The 14544-nt window shown below is 46.2% G+C and overlaps 1 protein-coding gene across 3 annotated transcripts in view; it reads right to left on the reverse strand.

The window, feature by feature from the left end:
- Positions 1 to 7453: 7453 nt before the first annotated feature.
- The window catches only part of USO1 (USO1 vesicle transport factor), a gene marked incomplete at its 5' end in the record, with an annotated part of 54863 nt that continues 47772 nt past the window's right edge, over positions 7454 to 14544 (reverse strand). For 2 of the 3 annotated variants that reach the window (XR_004645815.1, XR_004645814.1), the window contains 3 exon segments: positions 7454 to 7893; positions 9394 to 9609; positions 10839 to 13824. Coding sequence is in view for 1 of the 3 variants with exons in the window: in XM_034771201.1 (XP_034627092.1) it covers positions 7816 to 7893; positions 9394 to 9609; positions 10839 to 10940; positions 13735 to 13824 (486 nt within the window). 3 annotated transcript variants of the gene reach the window in all.

The raw sequence follows: 14544 nt of genomic DNA on the forward strand, positions 1-14544 counted from the left end.
CCATATGGGAAGAAAGCTGCTAGCCCCATGCCTGGCCGCGAAGACGTGCCTTTGTGGTGAGTGCACCTGCCAGTGCAGGGGCGTCAGGCATTGGTGGAGCTTGGTCCTGAACAGTGTAGTCTCCCCTGGGCCGTAATGCTTTAATCGAATGGCAGTTGTGGGGTTTCAGGCGGGGGTGCTGGTGGCCGGGGCTGTACACGAGGTCTGATTAGATGAGCTACTTGTCCCTCCTCGCCTCACACTCTGACTCCATGCAATCCCAGGACTCTGCCCCCCTCAGGGGCTCCCATATTCCTGGTCCCCACATCACACAGCAGAAGGACTTCTGACTGAGGGAGCTGGAGAGATTTTCTTTCTGTTTGGTTTCTGAGATGAAACTTTTCTCCCTCCGCTGGATTTTGGTGCCTCCGTCTGTTGGGCACCCGATCCTCTCCATCTCTTGCTGTGCTCATGGATGATAGCCCTAGGAAATCTCTCGTTCTGCAGCAAAATCTTCAATCTTATTGCCTGATGCGGTACTAGAGGCAGAATTTGAAACGTCTGCTCCCTCATTTACCCGGACCCCTCCCATCTTCCCCGTTCTATTGTTTTCCTTTCTTTTTAACCAGCAGGTCTCTTCTCAGCTGCTGAGCTGTGTTCGCTTTACAGTCCCACTTTGCTACATGTGACGAGTCGGCTGCTACTGCTGGCTGGCTCCCACTGAACTATTGTCTAACACAGCCCAGCTCTCCCCTGTGGATCGCAAAGCACTTTAACCAGGAGACCAGGTACCATTAGAGAGGGGGAAACCCAGGGAAAGGGGAGTGAAGCGACTTATCCAAGAAGCCACAAAGCAGAGGGGAGAACCCAGCTCTGCTGAGTCCCAGGCCAGTGTTAGCCAGGCTGCAAGGCTCTTTTCCCGACTCCCCTCCAGATTTAAACACACCGGGAAGGCGCATGCAGGGGGGAAAGGATAGCTCAGTGGTTTGAGTGTTGGCCTACTAAACCAAGGGTTGTGAGTTCAATCCTTGAGGGGGCCACTTAAGGATCCAGGGCAAAATCAGTACTTGGTCCTGCTAGTGAAGGCAGGGGGCTGGACTCCATGACCTATCAAGGTCCCTTCCAGTTCTAGGAGATAGGATATCTCCATTAATTATTTTTCAGGTGGAGCCCTCTAGGGCTGCCCCCCACAGTGCAGGGAGGGACTATGGAGCAGAAGGTGCGCAGACAGATTGCAGGCTGAAGGCCCTCGCCGCCTAGAACTGGCTACACCTGTACACGCTGCTGTGCCAACATACCTGCTCTTGAGTCCATCCAAAGACAATCCCCCCATCCCCAGAATAACAGACGGGTTAGTGAGCCACGGGAAAACCGCCTGTTAAACGTAGGTGGCTGAGCTGGAGGGGAAGAGGGGGGAGAAAAAGGCCAGGCTGGTGCAGAGGGGAGCCAAAGGCAGTGGTGGGGGTAAGTGTTAAGAATAGACAGGGATAGAAAGCCTTTCAAAGCCTCGTGGTATTAAATGTGCTGGCAAAACGCACAACTACAACCCCCCCTCAGGGCGAGGCAGCGACAAAGACTGGGCCTGGGCCCGGGCCTGCAAGCACTCGTGTACGTGCTTGACATGGCTGGGCTGACTCATGCTCTGGAAATCAGTAGGGTTACTCACGGGAGTAAAGCTAAGCTTTATGTGGGTGTCTGCAGGCCCGGGGCCTTGGCCCACCTACATCCATCCCCGTAGGTGCACTCTTCATATGTCTGGCTGGCAGGGACCCTACCTGACTGCATTGAGCCCAGACTCCTCACTATGCTACACTACTTAGTGCTGCCTGGCAACACCCAGCAGCCATTCCCTGGCTCCACTGGCCGGGCTGCTCCATGGCATCACAATGCAGCCAGAATACATGTGGGACTCTGGCCTGGAGATTTAGAACAGGAGACTTATTTGGAGCAGGGGGCGGGGGGGAACCCTTTTTGTATCAGGGGCCACAAGCACTGAGGAGCTCAAATCACTTAAGTCCCATTTTCAAAAGTCTTTTAGGAGCTGATGCCATTCATGTAACTCTGAAGTGGCAGTGGTCTAGAGAGGAATGGGAGGTCCTGAATTATAATCCCTGCTTGACCACTAGGTCCTCTTGGGCAAATCACTGCACCTCTCCCTTCTCCATCTGGGAACTGGGGCTAAACCCCCTCCCTCCGAAAGCTCTCGGCAGAATTAGCTAACCTCTGTAATGGGCGACGGAGTGCTACTTGCTAGTCACTGAAGGCCTAACCCCAGCAGGAATTTGGGTGTATGTGAAATGCAGGAGAAGGCCTGGCTAGCTCCTTCTTGTACTGTACTGCATTGACATAGGAGCATTTTGCAGTACCTTGTTTATACTTTTCTTCATGGGGCTGTTGGCTGGTCTGATGCTGCCACCCACAGACATATCCTGGTAATGGAGTGTGGCCAGCACTCTGAATCACATTAAGGAGTGATCAAAAGTTCTTCCCAGCTCATGGATGTTTGGTGGCTCCCAATGAGATGAATTTGGTGGGTCCCTCCCTCCCCTAGACTGTTAGTGTTCTGGAGCTCTTTGTCTCACTGTGTGTTTGTACAGTGCCTAGCCCCATAGAGTCTTGGTCTCACCTTGGGTGTCCATCCCTCAGCAGGGTCCAAAATTATCTCACTGCTCATGAACTTTCCCCGTCTTGTGCTCTCCCTTGGTCCTATAGAGCGTTGTGTGGGCAAACTTCCCTCAGTTCCTTCTCCACTGCCTTTGGCCTGAGACAGAACCTTAGCAGAGTCAGAGTTCAACGTTCCTTATCTATATCTTTCTTTGTTTCTCCATTAATAGCGTAGGTCATAAAGTTTCCATTAGGGTTAATACTCCCATTCTTTTCTAAATAGAGCTGGAAGGGACCCCAAAAGGTCATTGAGTCCAGCCCCCTGCCTTCACTAACAGGACCAAATACTGATTTTTACCCCAGATCCTTAAGTGGCCCCCTCAAGGATTGAACTCACAACCCAGGGATTAGCAGGCCACTGCTCAAACCACTGAGCTATCCCTCCCCCACAGCATATACTGCAATCTCAGTATTGTTTGTGAAATGGAATTCTTGTTTCCCAGCCAGCCCTACAGGGGACCTGGTTCTTCCCCCCGACGCAGCTTTTGCTAACCTAGCTTTGCAAGCCTTGTGCTTGTGACTGGGAGCTCGGGGCTGCCATGCTCTGGCAGCATACGCAGCCTTCCTCACCAAGGAGTTCCTAGTGTAGCTCAGATGCTGGGATCACTAAAGTCTCAAGCCATTATTAGCCCAGCTCGGCTCTGTGCCCTACAGCCGTCCATAGGAGAACCCTGAACACTTTATTAGCCACCACAAGCAGCATCCCTGGCGGTTATTTGATTATCCAGCAGGTATTTTGATGAGGTCGGGGAGGAAAGGAGAATCAACTTTACAACAGGACTTCGTGAATAGGCAGATGTATGATCACGTGAATTAAATATGTGCTGTTCTCACCCTATGGTTGCTGTGCTGACATAGATTCAGTTCCATAGCAAAACACAAACCGTTCCAAACTGGGGTGTGTGTGATTGACTACAGCGTGCTCAATATGCAGACCAGAATCCTCCTCTTCCTCCACTTCTCTGGTTCAGACATAGTGCTTTACTAGACAGCCGTGGGGTGGTGACGTGGGAGGCTGTGAGAGGAGACAGGAACTCTGCTTTTCCATCATTAATCATGAGCTAGTAAAATGTGACAGTAATCCATTAACGTGGGCTGGTTTAACCTTGTTGTTTCACAGGGCAAAGACACTTGGCGAACACAATTATTAAGGTCTCAGACCAACTGTATTCAGAAGAGAACCTGGTCTCCCATCTCTGCCGGGGGCTATATGTTGAGGTAGGAATGCGATGGTTATGGTGGGTGCCTGTAAGAGTAAATAGGGTGAAACAGCTGTGTGTGTTTCTGTAGTCTACTCTTAGCCACTAATAGTACATAGGCACACTTTGGCCTGAAGCCGCTGTGTTGTGAAGACATACTGAGAGCTCCCAGTCACTGAAGCCAACCAGAGATGTGCAGGAACACACCCAAGTTTTGTTTAGTGCTCACCTCTCGCTGCATATACAAATGAATTCTTCACTTTCTCCTCAAAGCGAGAGTCTTTCACATCCTGCCTCCGGGGCCTGCAGTTAGAGCGTTTGTGGGCTCTCCTTAATGCAAGATCAGCAGATACTCATTGACCTTTGGCGAGTATCTTTCTAAGCAAGCTTCAGCCAACCCTCCCTTAGCAAAGATTAAGCAATGCTTTGTTTTTATTATGCCAACTCTGTCTTATTATTTGAGCTATACCGCTGCTGCCTGTAACTACAGCTTGGGGTTGACCCAGCTCTAGCATCATTAACTAGTGAAGCTGGAATTCTAATACCAATGTTGCTACATAAAAGCTGCCATAGAAAAGCCTAGTTTCCGTGATTTGGCTGGGAAAAGCAAGATCTCATCAATATGGAGCAGACTTAGGCAGGGAAGGCACATGTCCTCCAATCATAGAAATGATATGTGCCTTCTGTGGCTAACTCCATTCCACATGGATGATGATCTCTTGCTTTTCTCAGCTGTGGGGGTGGGAAAATGGAGCAGAAGGATAGAGGTGATGTGAAGGGGCTGGCGGGGTGACACGCCCACCCAGATTTCTGCCTTCCATTTAGCCCAGAGGTTTGCAAACTGTATTTCGTGCCCCTCTAATTTGAAAACCTCTGGGCTACATGGAAGGCAGGATTCTGTGAGGGCGCACCTGTGCGTGCTCGCCCTGGATGCTAAACTGCCTAGTTACGGCTCTGCTGCTGACCAATGTGGGCTCATCAACTCGCCAACACTGTTAGAAAACAAGATATGCTGGTCATTCAGTGCTGATCCGTGTCCAGATATTGTAAATGGGAGACAAGTCAGGAGTAAAAGCTGATCACTGAGGCCTGATCAATTTAGTCAACCACGCAGATGGCAAATAATTGTGGAGTGACTGCTGATGTTTCAGCGCTCATCCGTTTGCAGAGACGGTAAATTGGAATGGAAGTCAGGAATGACAGTTGACCATTGAGGGCTGATCAATTTGCCAACAGTGTTGATGCAAAGAACTGAGACTCACAGCGACCACGTAGCGACGATCAGGTTGCTGAGATCGTGAATGGGAAACAATGATCAGTGGTCGTTCTGGTCCAAATTTGGTTACAATGCCAAAGTACTTGGTACCAAGTCTCTAGATAGTTCAGTCAGTGCCGCTTTAGAGGACTTAGATCACTGTCCACCGCTCCTTTCCCCCGATGGTGCCGATCTTCCCAAGCCTGTGCCCTTCGGCTCTTTAGGTTTACTGGTGGTACTGGTATCTGAGGATCCCGCAGTCTTGGGGGTATCTAGTCGAGGGCGGTGGGTACTGAGGTGGTTGACCTTGTAGGGGACCTCTTTTTCTTGGTTGATTCCCTACTCAGGGGACTTGTAGTCTGTTTTGAGAGGAATCCAAAGTGGGGGGAGGGATAGCTCAGTGGTTTGAGCATTGGCCTGCTAAAACCAAGGTTGAGAGTTCAATCCTTGAGGGGGCCATTTAAGGCTTTGGGGCAAAATCAGTACTTGGGTCCTGCTAGTGAAGGTAGGGGGCTAGACTCAATGACCTTTCGAGGTCCCTTCCAGTTCTAGGAGATAGGATATCTCCATTTATTTTTCCTCTTTGAAGTCACCAGAGAGTGCTGAGCCAAGGACATTGATGGAATCAGCCTCATCAGGGACTGTTATATAGGGGGAGGGGTCCTGAGGGCTGGTTTAAGTGAACTTTTCATCATGAGGAGTTGTAATTTTAGTTCAGTTTTTCCTAGCCCTTGATTTTAGTTTGAGGCAAAAAGTGCATTTTTGAGACACGTGACTCTTTGAGGCAGCGAATGCAGCAGGAAGGTCCATCGCTGACTGGAATGGCTTCTCGGCCAGAGACGCAACTTTTAAACCTGGGGGAGACAGGCATACCTTTTTTGGAGGGCGGGGTTCACTTCCTGAGAGGGAAGAAACAAAGAACTAAAGACAGGGAGTTAGCAAACTGTCAATGGCTGCTCAGTCTCCATACTGTCTTGCACTCCAATATATATGGCACTCAGAACAATGTCAGGACGACTTCTTGAATATGTGCTTGTCCCTTGACTGAGAGAGGCCTGGTTATTTTGCACCACTTAAAGGCAAACCAAGCTGGCTAGTTAAAGTGACAGACCCTCCAAGATATGGTACAGTTCCATTTGTTTTAGTTAAGGATGTGATAGGGTATTATATATTCTGGGTCAATAGGCTGAAGAATTCATAGTGCACCCAAGTGTACTTTAAAATGACTACTCAAACATGCATAAAGCTTCACACAACCTGAAAACCTTTCACAGAAACTCTCCTTTTTGTCAATACGGCCCAGGACTCCACTCTGCCATGGCCTTTGATCCTTACTCCTCTTCCCCAGACTTCAATGAGTTAGAGTATAAAGGGATTGCAGGAGCAAACTCTCTTCCTAACTCCTTATTTTAGGATAGTTTCAACTCAACCCATACATGAACTGTTACCCAGGAGGTCGTAAATACATACAAGAGAATTTTAAAATGTTTATAATATAACCAGCCAACCATCTGCATTCACTTGTCTAAATCTTACTTGTTTGGCTTATGATATACTGCCCTGGGCTATGAAAGCATCTTAGGAGAATCCAAGAGAAACTTCATTCTTACAAACTGCTAAACAGCTCAAAAAACTGAACCTTCACCATCCTCAAGTTAGCTTGATGAGCTACGAAACCAGTACCTTGGAGAGCACCCTTTTAATCTATCCAGCCAGACACGTGTTTTTAAGCCACTCTGCTTCAAATGAGCAGTAAAATACACAATTAAAAACAAGACAAGAGAATGAAGTGAATGAATACTAAATGGACATATCTATTTTTATTACCAAAACATGAAATTTATGCATTGTGTATTAATTTTGCTCGTTTAAAATCTATTCTCTTATCTACTCTGCATAAGAGCCAATAAATTACATAAATCAGTTGTATTTTCATTTCTTTACTCAAGAATACAACGGAATCATTTATGATGATCTGGTAGCACATTTAATCTTTTGGATGAGTGGTGGTTGGTTGTTTTTTTAAAAATATTGAGAAGTTCGGCTTAGAAATGCTACCATATTGCTGCAAGTTTCTATGCAATTCCCTCCTCATTGTTAGCATAATGGTGCAGTTTCCTTGGGTTTCTTCGCTGAGGTACAGACTGTGGTGTAGCCATTTCAGGCGTCAAGGCACACAACACTGTTCAGTTCCATTTGTTTTAGTACACTTGAACCGGAAGCTACTGGGTGTGTACAATCCCCAACTCACCCGCTCCCCCTCCCCCCTCCAACATAGCCACTTATTTTAAAGGAACCTATGAGTTCTGATTAGCTCCATGCTGAATGTAGAAGCAATGATTCCATTCAACAGATGTTAAACCAAATACATATGTATTTAATCACCTTAGAGTTCCAAAGAAACATTAAAATGATAGACAAATGCACAGAACTTCTGTAAACGACAATGAACTAAGGCAGTAGCATTGTCACCCTCATGCTTTAACCAGTGTCTAAAGCGGCTTCTAAACGGTTAGAAGTTGGGATACTTTTGTTTAACTTAACAGTGATTTTTGTTTCACCTATGATGGTTTCCAAACACTTCACTTCAGAAAACCAGAACATTATTTCCCCATTTGCTTCCGTAAGTGGATGTTTTACGTTGTAGGTCAACAGCATTAGTTTAATTTTGTATTACAATGCAACCTCTAATTTTCTCACGGTGACACTAAAGCACTATTAGTCTTCCTCTTCCCCATCCTCTTCTTCATCTTCATCAGCTTGGTCTCCAGATTCAATATCATCCTCATCTTCCACCTGAAATAAAAATCAGGGATTTCTTTTGAGACAAGCAACATTTGAGAGAAGTGTGAGCCAGAGATCAAACCAATTTCAAAGTAATGAAAAACAAGCCTAAAGCAAACCTAAAATTACCATACAAATTGCATTTATATCAATATTTCAACTTCTAGGCACCAACCATCATGGATCACCACACTGCTCCCGACATCAAAGCTAAGATATCAACTCCAGAGATCAGCGGGTTTTATTTGACTCCATCCTGGGAAGAGGAAAACTGTTGTCTGGAGTGAAAGCCAGAGATCTGGACACAGAACTTCTCAGAGTTGTCACTTATTTCCTGTGCCCTGGGGTAAGTCTTCCTCCATGCAGTGGGCTGAGTGGGGCCAGCGGCAGGGACCCCAGCTGGTGGGGGGCCGCCGGATGGAACCCCAGACATGCAACAGGCTGAGCGGCTCATCCCCACTGCCGGCCCAGGGTTCCGTCCGCCGGCCCAGGGGTTCCGTCTATTCAGGCCGGCAGCGGGCTGAGCAGGGCCGGCAGCCGGGAGTCCGGCTGGCAGGGGGCCAGCGGCCAGAACCCTACACCGGCAGCTGGCTGAGCGGGGCCAGAACCCCAGACTGGCGGCCGGCTGAGCGAGCTGACGGTCTGGAGTTCTTGCTGCCGGCTCCTGCCAGCCGGGGTCCTGGCCGTTGGCCCTGCTCAGCCCACTGCCAGCCTAGGATTCCGTTCACCCAGTCAGGCAGCAGGCTGAGCGGGGCCGGCAGCCGGGACCCCGGCTGGCAGAAGCGTGCCAGTAAAAATCAATACCGACCCGTTATAGAACATGCTTGTGAGGAGAAGACAAAAAGATGGGCCTTGCAATGTCTCCAGATGGGTAACAAAATCCAGGCTCTGGAGGACCAAGAAGAGCGCGAGTTTCAAAGCTGAGAGTGTCCCTGTTTATAACTGTGGCGATGTGACAAGCAATCAGGTCCGAAGCCACTGGGCTACGTATGTTAAAACCAACTCATTAAATTCCACATGTAAGATCGCTGGAAGCCAGTGCCAAATGCAGGGCACTTCTACTCCACTTAATAAGCAGGCTGCAGCTTTCTGAGCTGTAGCTTTTTAATGGTCCCAGGGTGGTAGCTCTATGGAGAATGCAATACAGCCAGCAAACCTCAAGGTGAAACAGGCAGGCAGGGTTGTGGCAAGGTCCCTGCATGGAGAGATGGTCACATGTTCATTGTACCAAGTGCATATGGGAGGCATAAACACCTACTTTTGGCCCAGTTGATACCCAGTTTAGCCCACGATCTAACTGCATCCCTAAGCTGTGCACCTGCTTTACTTATGGCAAATAGGGGATACGTCTGTAAGTTCAGCCAACTCTTCTGTCTGCTTCCACAACCACTAGCCTATACAATGTGGACACTGGGAGCGACTGTAGGCAAAGGGAGTAGCTATTGGGCCCTCGGTAACAGCTCACTCCAAGCCCTGGATGTTGTAACTTACTTCACTGAACACTTATCTTACCGGTTGCCCAAGTTCCTTGAGCTTGTTCTTTAGTGCAAATATTTTCTGATCCTGATCGGCGAGAAGTACCAGGAGGTCGTCCTGTTCTTTTTTCGATTCTGCCACTTCTTGTTGGAGTTTGCTCTTCTCATCTTGCAAGACGGCAGCTGTACTGTTGCTTGAGTCCAGATGCTGCTTTAGCAATGCTTTTTCCTCAGAAAGCGCTTTAACTTCACTCTGGCAACAGTCACAAAAATAGGAAAGTCACTAACATCCCACGCAGTCAGTTCATTCAAGTCACTCAAGCGACCATTCGTGACAGCTCAACATTCCTGCCTCTACTTGCCTGGAGCTTCAATTCTACAACCCCCACACTTGCGGTGTCTGTCCCTTGTTAGCGGTCAGGTCATGTGTAGGGGTTTATGAATCTGCTACTGCCTTCAAGCTAAGAGCTGGTCCTTTAGCTAAAGCAGCAGGAGCCCACGTTTTCAGGTCCAGAGAGTGGAGATTAAATAATACTTTGTTTTAAGAAGGCTGCTTGGGTCACAGAACTCACCACTGGTCACAACTCCCAAAAGGAAGAACTGCAGATAGCTGAACCAAGTTGGACCTGCCGCGTTAATCACGGTTGGTACACAACGTACCATGGCCCAGTACCCAGTCTGAGCGGGAGAATTGCAGGATTCCACCCCAACGAGGTAAAGACACGAGGCTTCATACCTGGGGGGTGGGGGTGGTGAACTCTGGAGACTAGAGAAAGGGGTCAAAGGTGCATCTAGCGTTTACGAGTCACACTCAAGTCCTGGCTGCAATCTCCAAGGCAATCCAGGCAGGACTGCTATTACAACTACAACCCCGGCCGTTTAACACAGCTTACAGGTGACCTGGACGACACTTTCAAGTTTGGTTTTGCTTTATGATATTTAAAGAAGACTTGACAGGTACGCACGCACCATTTTATTCTAGAAAGTTCAGGAGCACCAAGCCCCATCTACCCCAATTTTTCTGATTGCCTCAGAAGAAACATTTTAAGCAGACAAGGTTAGTGCTCAAACATTAGAGGCCCAAGAGCGTTAAATCTTCAATAAACGCTTGCTCTCCGCCCATCACTGAAGTTTAAAACTCCCGTTTTCTTAACATGTATTTAACATCAACTAAAAATGCCTTTCCTATCCTCAATTGTTTAACTTTCATTTTGACTCTTGAGATCACTTCTCAAGCTCTCCAGACCAAATCTGTCAGGGCAGACAAGAGCCGGATTTCTAATGTTAAAACTCAACAGGAAAAAAATTAAGATTTTTTGATATAGTAAAAGAAAGTCAATTCCCAAAAACTCGAAGCACCCCCAAAAGTCTTCCCCACCCTTGCAGGTCACTTTTAATACTGAAGCACTTCACGAAATTGTGACCATAACTGAAAACTGTGTATGCAGGTATTTCAGGTTTTGTGTTTCACCAATGACCAACCTTCAATTCTTTTATCTCTTGCAACAATCTGCCCTCCAATTCACTGTTCTTTGTTGCTATTACAGCAACGCTGTCGCCCAGAGCAGGAACTGAAGCTGTAGTCTGTGGAATAGATATTCAATACCAGGAACAGTTAGTGTTTCAATCATACACACAGTGGTCAATGTAATTTTCACTCATCCAATTGTAGACTTCTTCCCACCATATAGCCAACGTGCCGGAACTGTGTGTGCTCAGACAAAATCAAAGACAGGTCCTGCTCTGAGGGGCTCTATACACTGTCAGACAATGGACAGCTCACAAATGGAAACTTGCATATGATAGCACTTAAAACAGCAACAGGTTTCTGTACAGCCACGATAAGGGCTTCTGAGATGCAGGCTGGTTGGCATTCCATAAGCACATCCCACAGAGCAGACAGGCCAGGCAGCCATTTTGTTTCTGGCACCAGGCGCTAGCCAGGGCGCTAGGAAGAGCAGGCATTGTTGACAGGAGTTTTTCAGTTCTGAGCTTTTCCCATATGTATGTCTCTCTTGGGAGGAGAGAAAAGAAAAGCTGTTACTGGGGGAAACAAAGGATAACAACACCTAATCACTCAATGATTCCCTGTTCTGTTAATTCCCTCTGGGGCATCAGGCATTGACCACTGTCAGAAGACAGGATACTGGGCTAGACAGACCATTGCTCTGACCCAGTATGGCCGTTCTTATGTTCTTAAAACTCCTGTATGGTGCTGATGCTGTCAGGTCAGATGTGTACAGGGAGAGCTGTAATGGGCAGTACACTGCCACGGTCACCACTGTGCAGAATGAACAAATGTTGAGTGAGATGAACTAGAGCAGCTGGGATTTTGGTTGCTGAGGAGACGGTTTAAAATTCCCAAACATCCAGCTTCTCTCCCAACAAATTTAAATAAGCCCCAGTTTGGTTACTCCCATAAATGACTCTTCTATTACTCCTTACAATGGCAGAAGTAACAGACACTAGTAAGGCGAAGAACTGCCTGAAAGCAGATTCTTCCTTGAGGAAGCCAACTATCACAAGCCACCTCCAGACCCGATTACTGCAGAAGCATAAGAAAGCCGTTTAAGTGGACACCTATGTTGTGCCCAGGTACTGGATATCATATGATGCAGTTCCTTTAGTTGTAAATTGTCTGGTTAATGCTTCCCTTACAGTAACTGTATAAGCTTTGCCATGAAACTACAGACAATGATAGATTCTTGTATATCAGTGTGATCTCTAAACTCAGGGTCTAAAATTCATCTCTTAAAGTTCTAAGTAACTACATGGTTAATACAACAGCAGGGCAGGCAAAGTGGGAACAGTGGCCCCAATCTGTAAAACCTCCCAACTCTCCTGGAGTTTTGGCAGTTTCACATGTAGAAGATTTGCTGGTGAAGCCCTATATGATGACCAAGCCAATGTAATTACTTTTTCCAAAGCCAACGAATTGCCAGTTAAATGTAAGTATTACACTGTTGTGCCTGCTAGTCTTTTTAAATCTCATTCATAATTACATGTCCACTTTTCTTACACATTTTAAATAATTATTGCCCACTCAATTGTGTAACAAGATTACATCCATTAAACCACACTTAAGTGTCGTATGGTACAGGCAACAGATTCAGGAATAAACACACTGATGACACTTTTTCTGACCTTGTTATGTACAGTATGAGTTTAAAATATTACACCACTTTCCCCTGGCTTCTTAAATGATACAAGTGTGCAATGGTGTAACACATGCACTGGTTCTGTGAAAGCATATTCCTCCAGCTCTTATTAGGTATCAACTGATAACTGACTGGTATTTATCTCATCAGTATATTGACTGAAATGAGAGGAAAATACGGACTCAGCATTTCACTGAAGTTCGTGGAGTTACATCAAGGTAGTGTAAAGAAATATATAATGAATTGTGTCAGATAAATGTATATTAAATAATGTTAGAGAAGTGTGTGTGTGTATTTGCGTGTGTGTATAATCAACAGTCTTAAGAACATGTAAAAGGGAACTTTTCTGCTTTCTGCACGTGTCTTGTTGACACAGCTTTCAAAGGTTGTAAAAAAATCAGAAAGTTGGTTTGTGTCTTATCTACAGTGGATTCTTGGACTGTGTAGATAACAGGGCAAAGCAAACCCGACAAATGTGTGATTTACCAGCCACATGCAAACCTCCCTAGGAAAACCGATTAGAGAGGATGGATATTGACTGAGCAGAACTAGCCAACCCGTAACTCCAAGGCCACAAGAAGCAGATACGTAAGAGTGAGACAGCTGTTGTCAGAAATGAGGGAATACAGGAAAGCAAGGAAAAGACAGCTGGACTGAGTAAGGAGGAAGATAGTGACGGCTAAAAACAGACAGATAAGGAGGTACCAATTAAGAGTTTTAGCAAGAGAAGTAAAAATCTATCAGTTTAAAAGGATTTTGGGTTACTGTGTGAGACATATATTTAGAACAGAATGTTGATAGATATTTAATAATCTGCACCTATGTGATGTTAAGAGACAAGAAATAAAGGAAGTGTGTTTAACAAAAGGGGTTTGACAACTGAGGATTTACACCAGATCAGACCAGTATGGATATGATGCCAGAAACAGTCTACCTGTGCCCCAGGAGTGGGCAGTTCATCATTACACTATTCTACTCTATCTGCTTTACTGATGCTTTAGGCTTGATGAAGGTGGTGCTATATTGTCCTAAAACTCAATATTAAACCTTTAAAATATTTCAGCTTAGTACTTGTGCTTTTCCCCAGCAGTAGGGCTTGGTTCTGAACAGGCCCTTATTGTTATGAATGACGACAAAGTGAAAAGAGTGAAAAACATTTTTCTACAGTTTAATCAATAGGGCCGGGATCAGGAAAGGCTGCAAGAGTCCTACTGAATTACCATTTGTTGTAGCAGCTCCTGTTTCTCAGACTGAAGTTTAGAGATGTCCGAAGACTGTGACTGTATCTGGATCCTCAAGGCTTCTAGTTCCTGTGTCAAAAACACCCAACAGAATACAGCTGCTTTGAACAGTGACGGTTAAGTAAGGACAAAAGTTCAATTTCTCTTCGGAAGTAAAAGCTACAAATTATGTACCACGTTATTTCAAGCTGGTTATGTGAGGAGTGAGAAGTGTAGGTGGTGGAACTAGGGGTGCTGCTGCACCCCCTGGCTTGAAGTGGTTTCCATCATATGCACAGTTTGGTTCAATGGCTCTCACCACCCTCACTATACAAATTGTTCCAGCACCCCTCGTGAGAGGCATATTTGTCCACCAATACCACTCCTCTAGGCGTGCTGACAGAGTCCTCAAGAGTACCACCCCAGCACCAGTAATAACCTCATGGAATTTTTAAGTAGCCAAATGTTTGTATGGAGTGCAAAACTTCTTAGTCATCTATTTGAGACTTGTTACATTTTTTTTAAGCTTATCAGAACACATCTTCATAACTCTCCCGGCTGCTGGCAATTCTACAGGCATCTTAATTTACGTTGCAGAAACCTTCCAATGCAAGTCACCTTAGATAAAGCATTTCTCAATCCAAGACTTGTACCTATTAATGTGCTTTCTAATGGGATAAAATTAATAGTGGGATACTTTTAGGCATCGCAGATTTCTTCATTCGGTCATTTCCTAATATAGGTGCTCTTTTCCCCGGTGGAAAGGGCTCAGAACACTCTATATTTATAATGCATATCGGGATTTAAGTG

Source organism: Trachemys scripta, chromosome 5 (assembly GCF_013100865.1).
Source record: "Trachemys scripta elegans isolate TJP31775 chromosome 5, CAS_Tse_1.0, whole genome shotgun sequence".
In the NCBI taxonomy this organism is placed as follows: Eukaryota; Metazoa; Chordata; order Testudines; family Emydidae; genus Trachemys; species Trachemys scripta.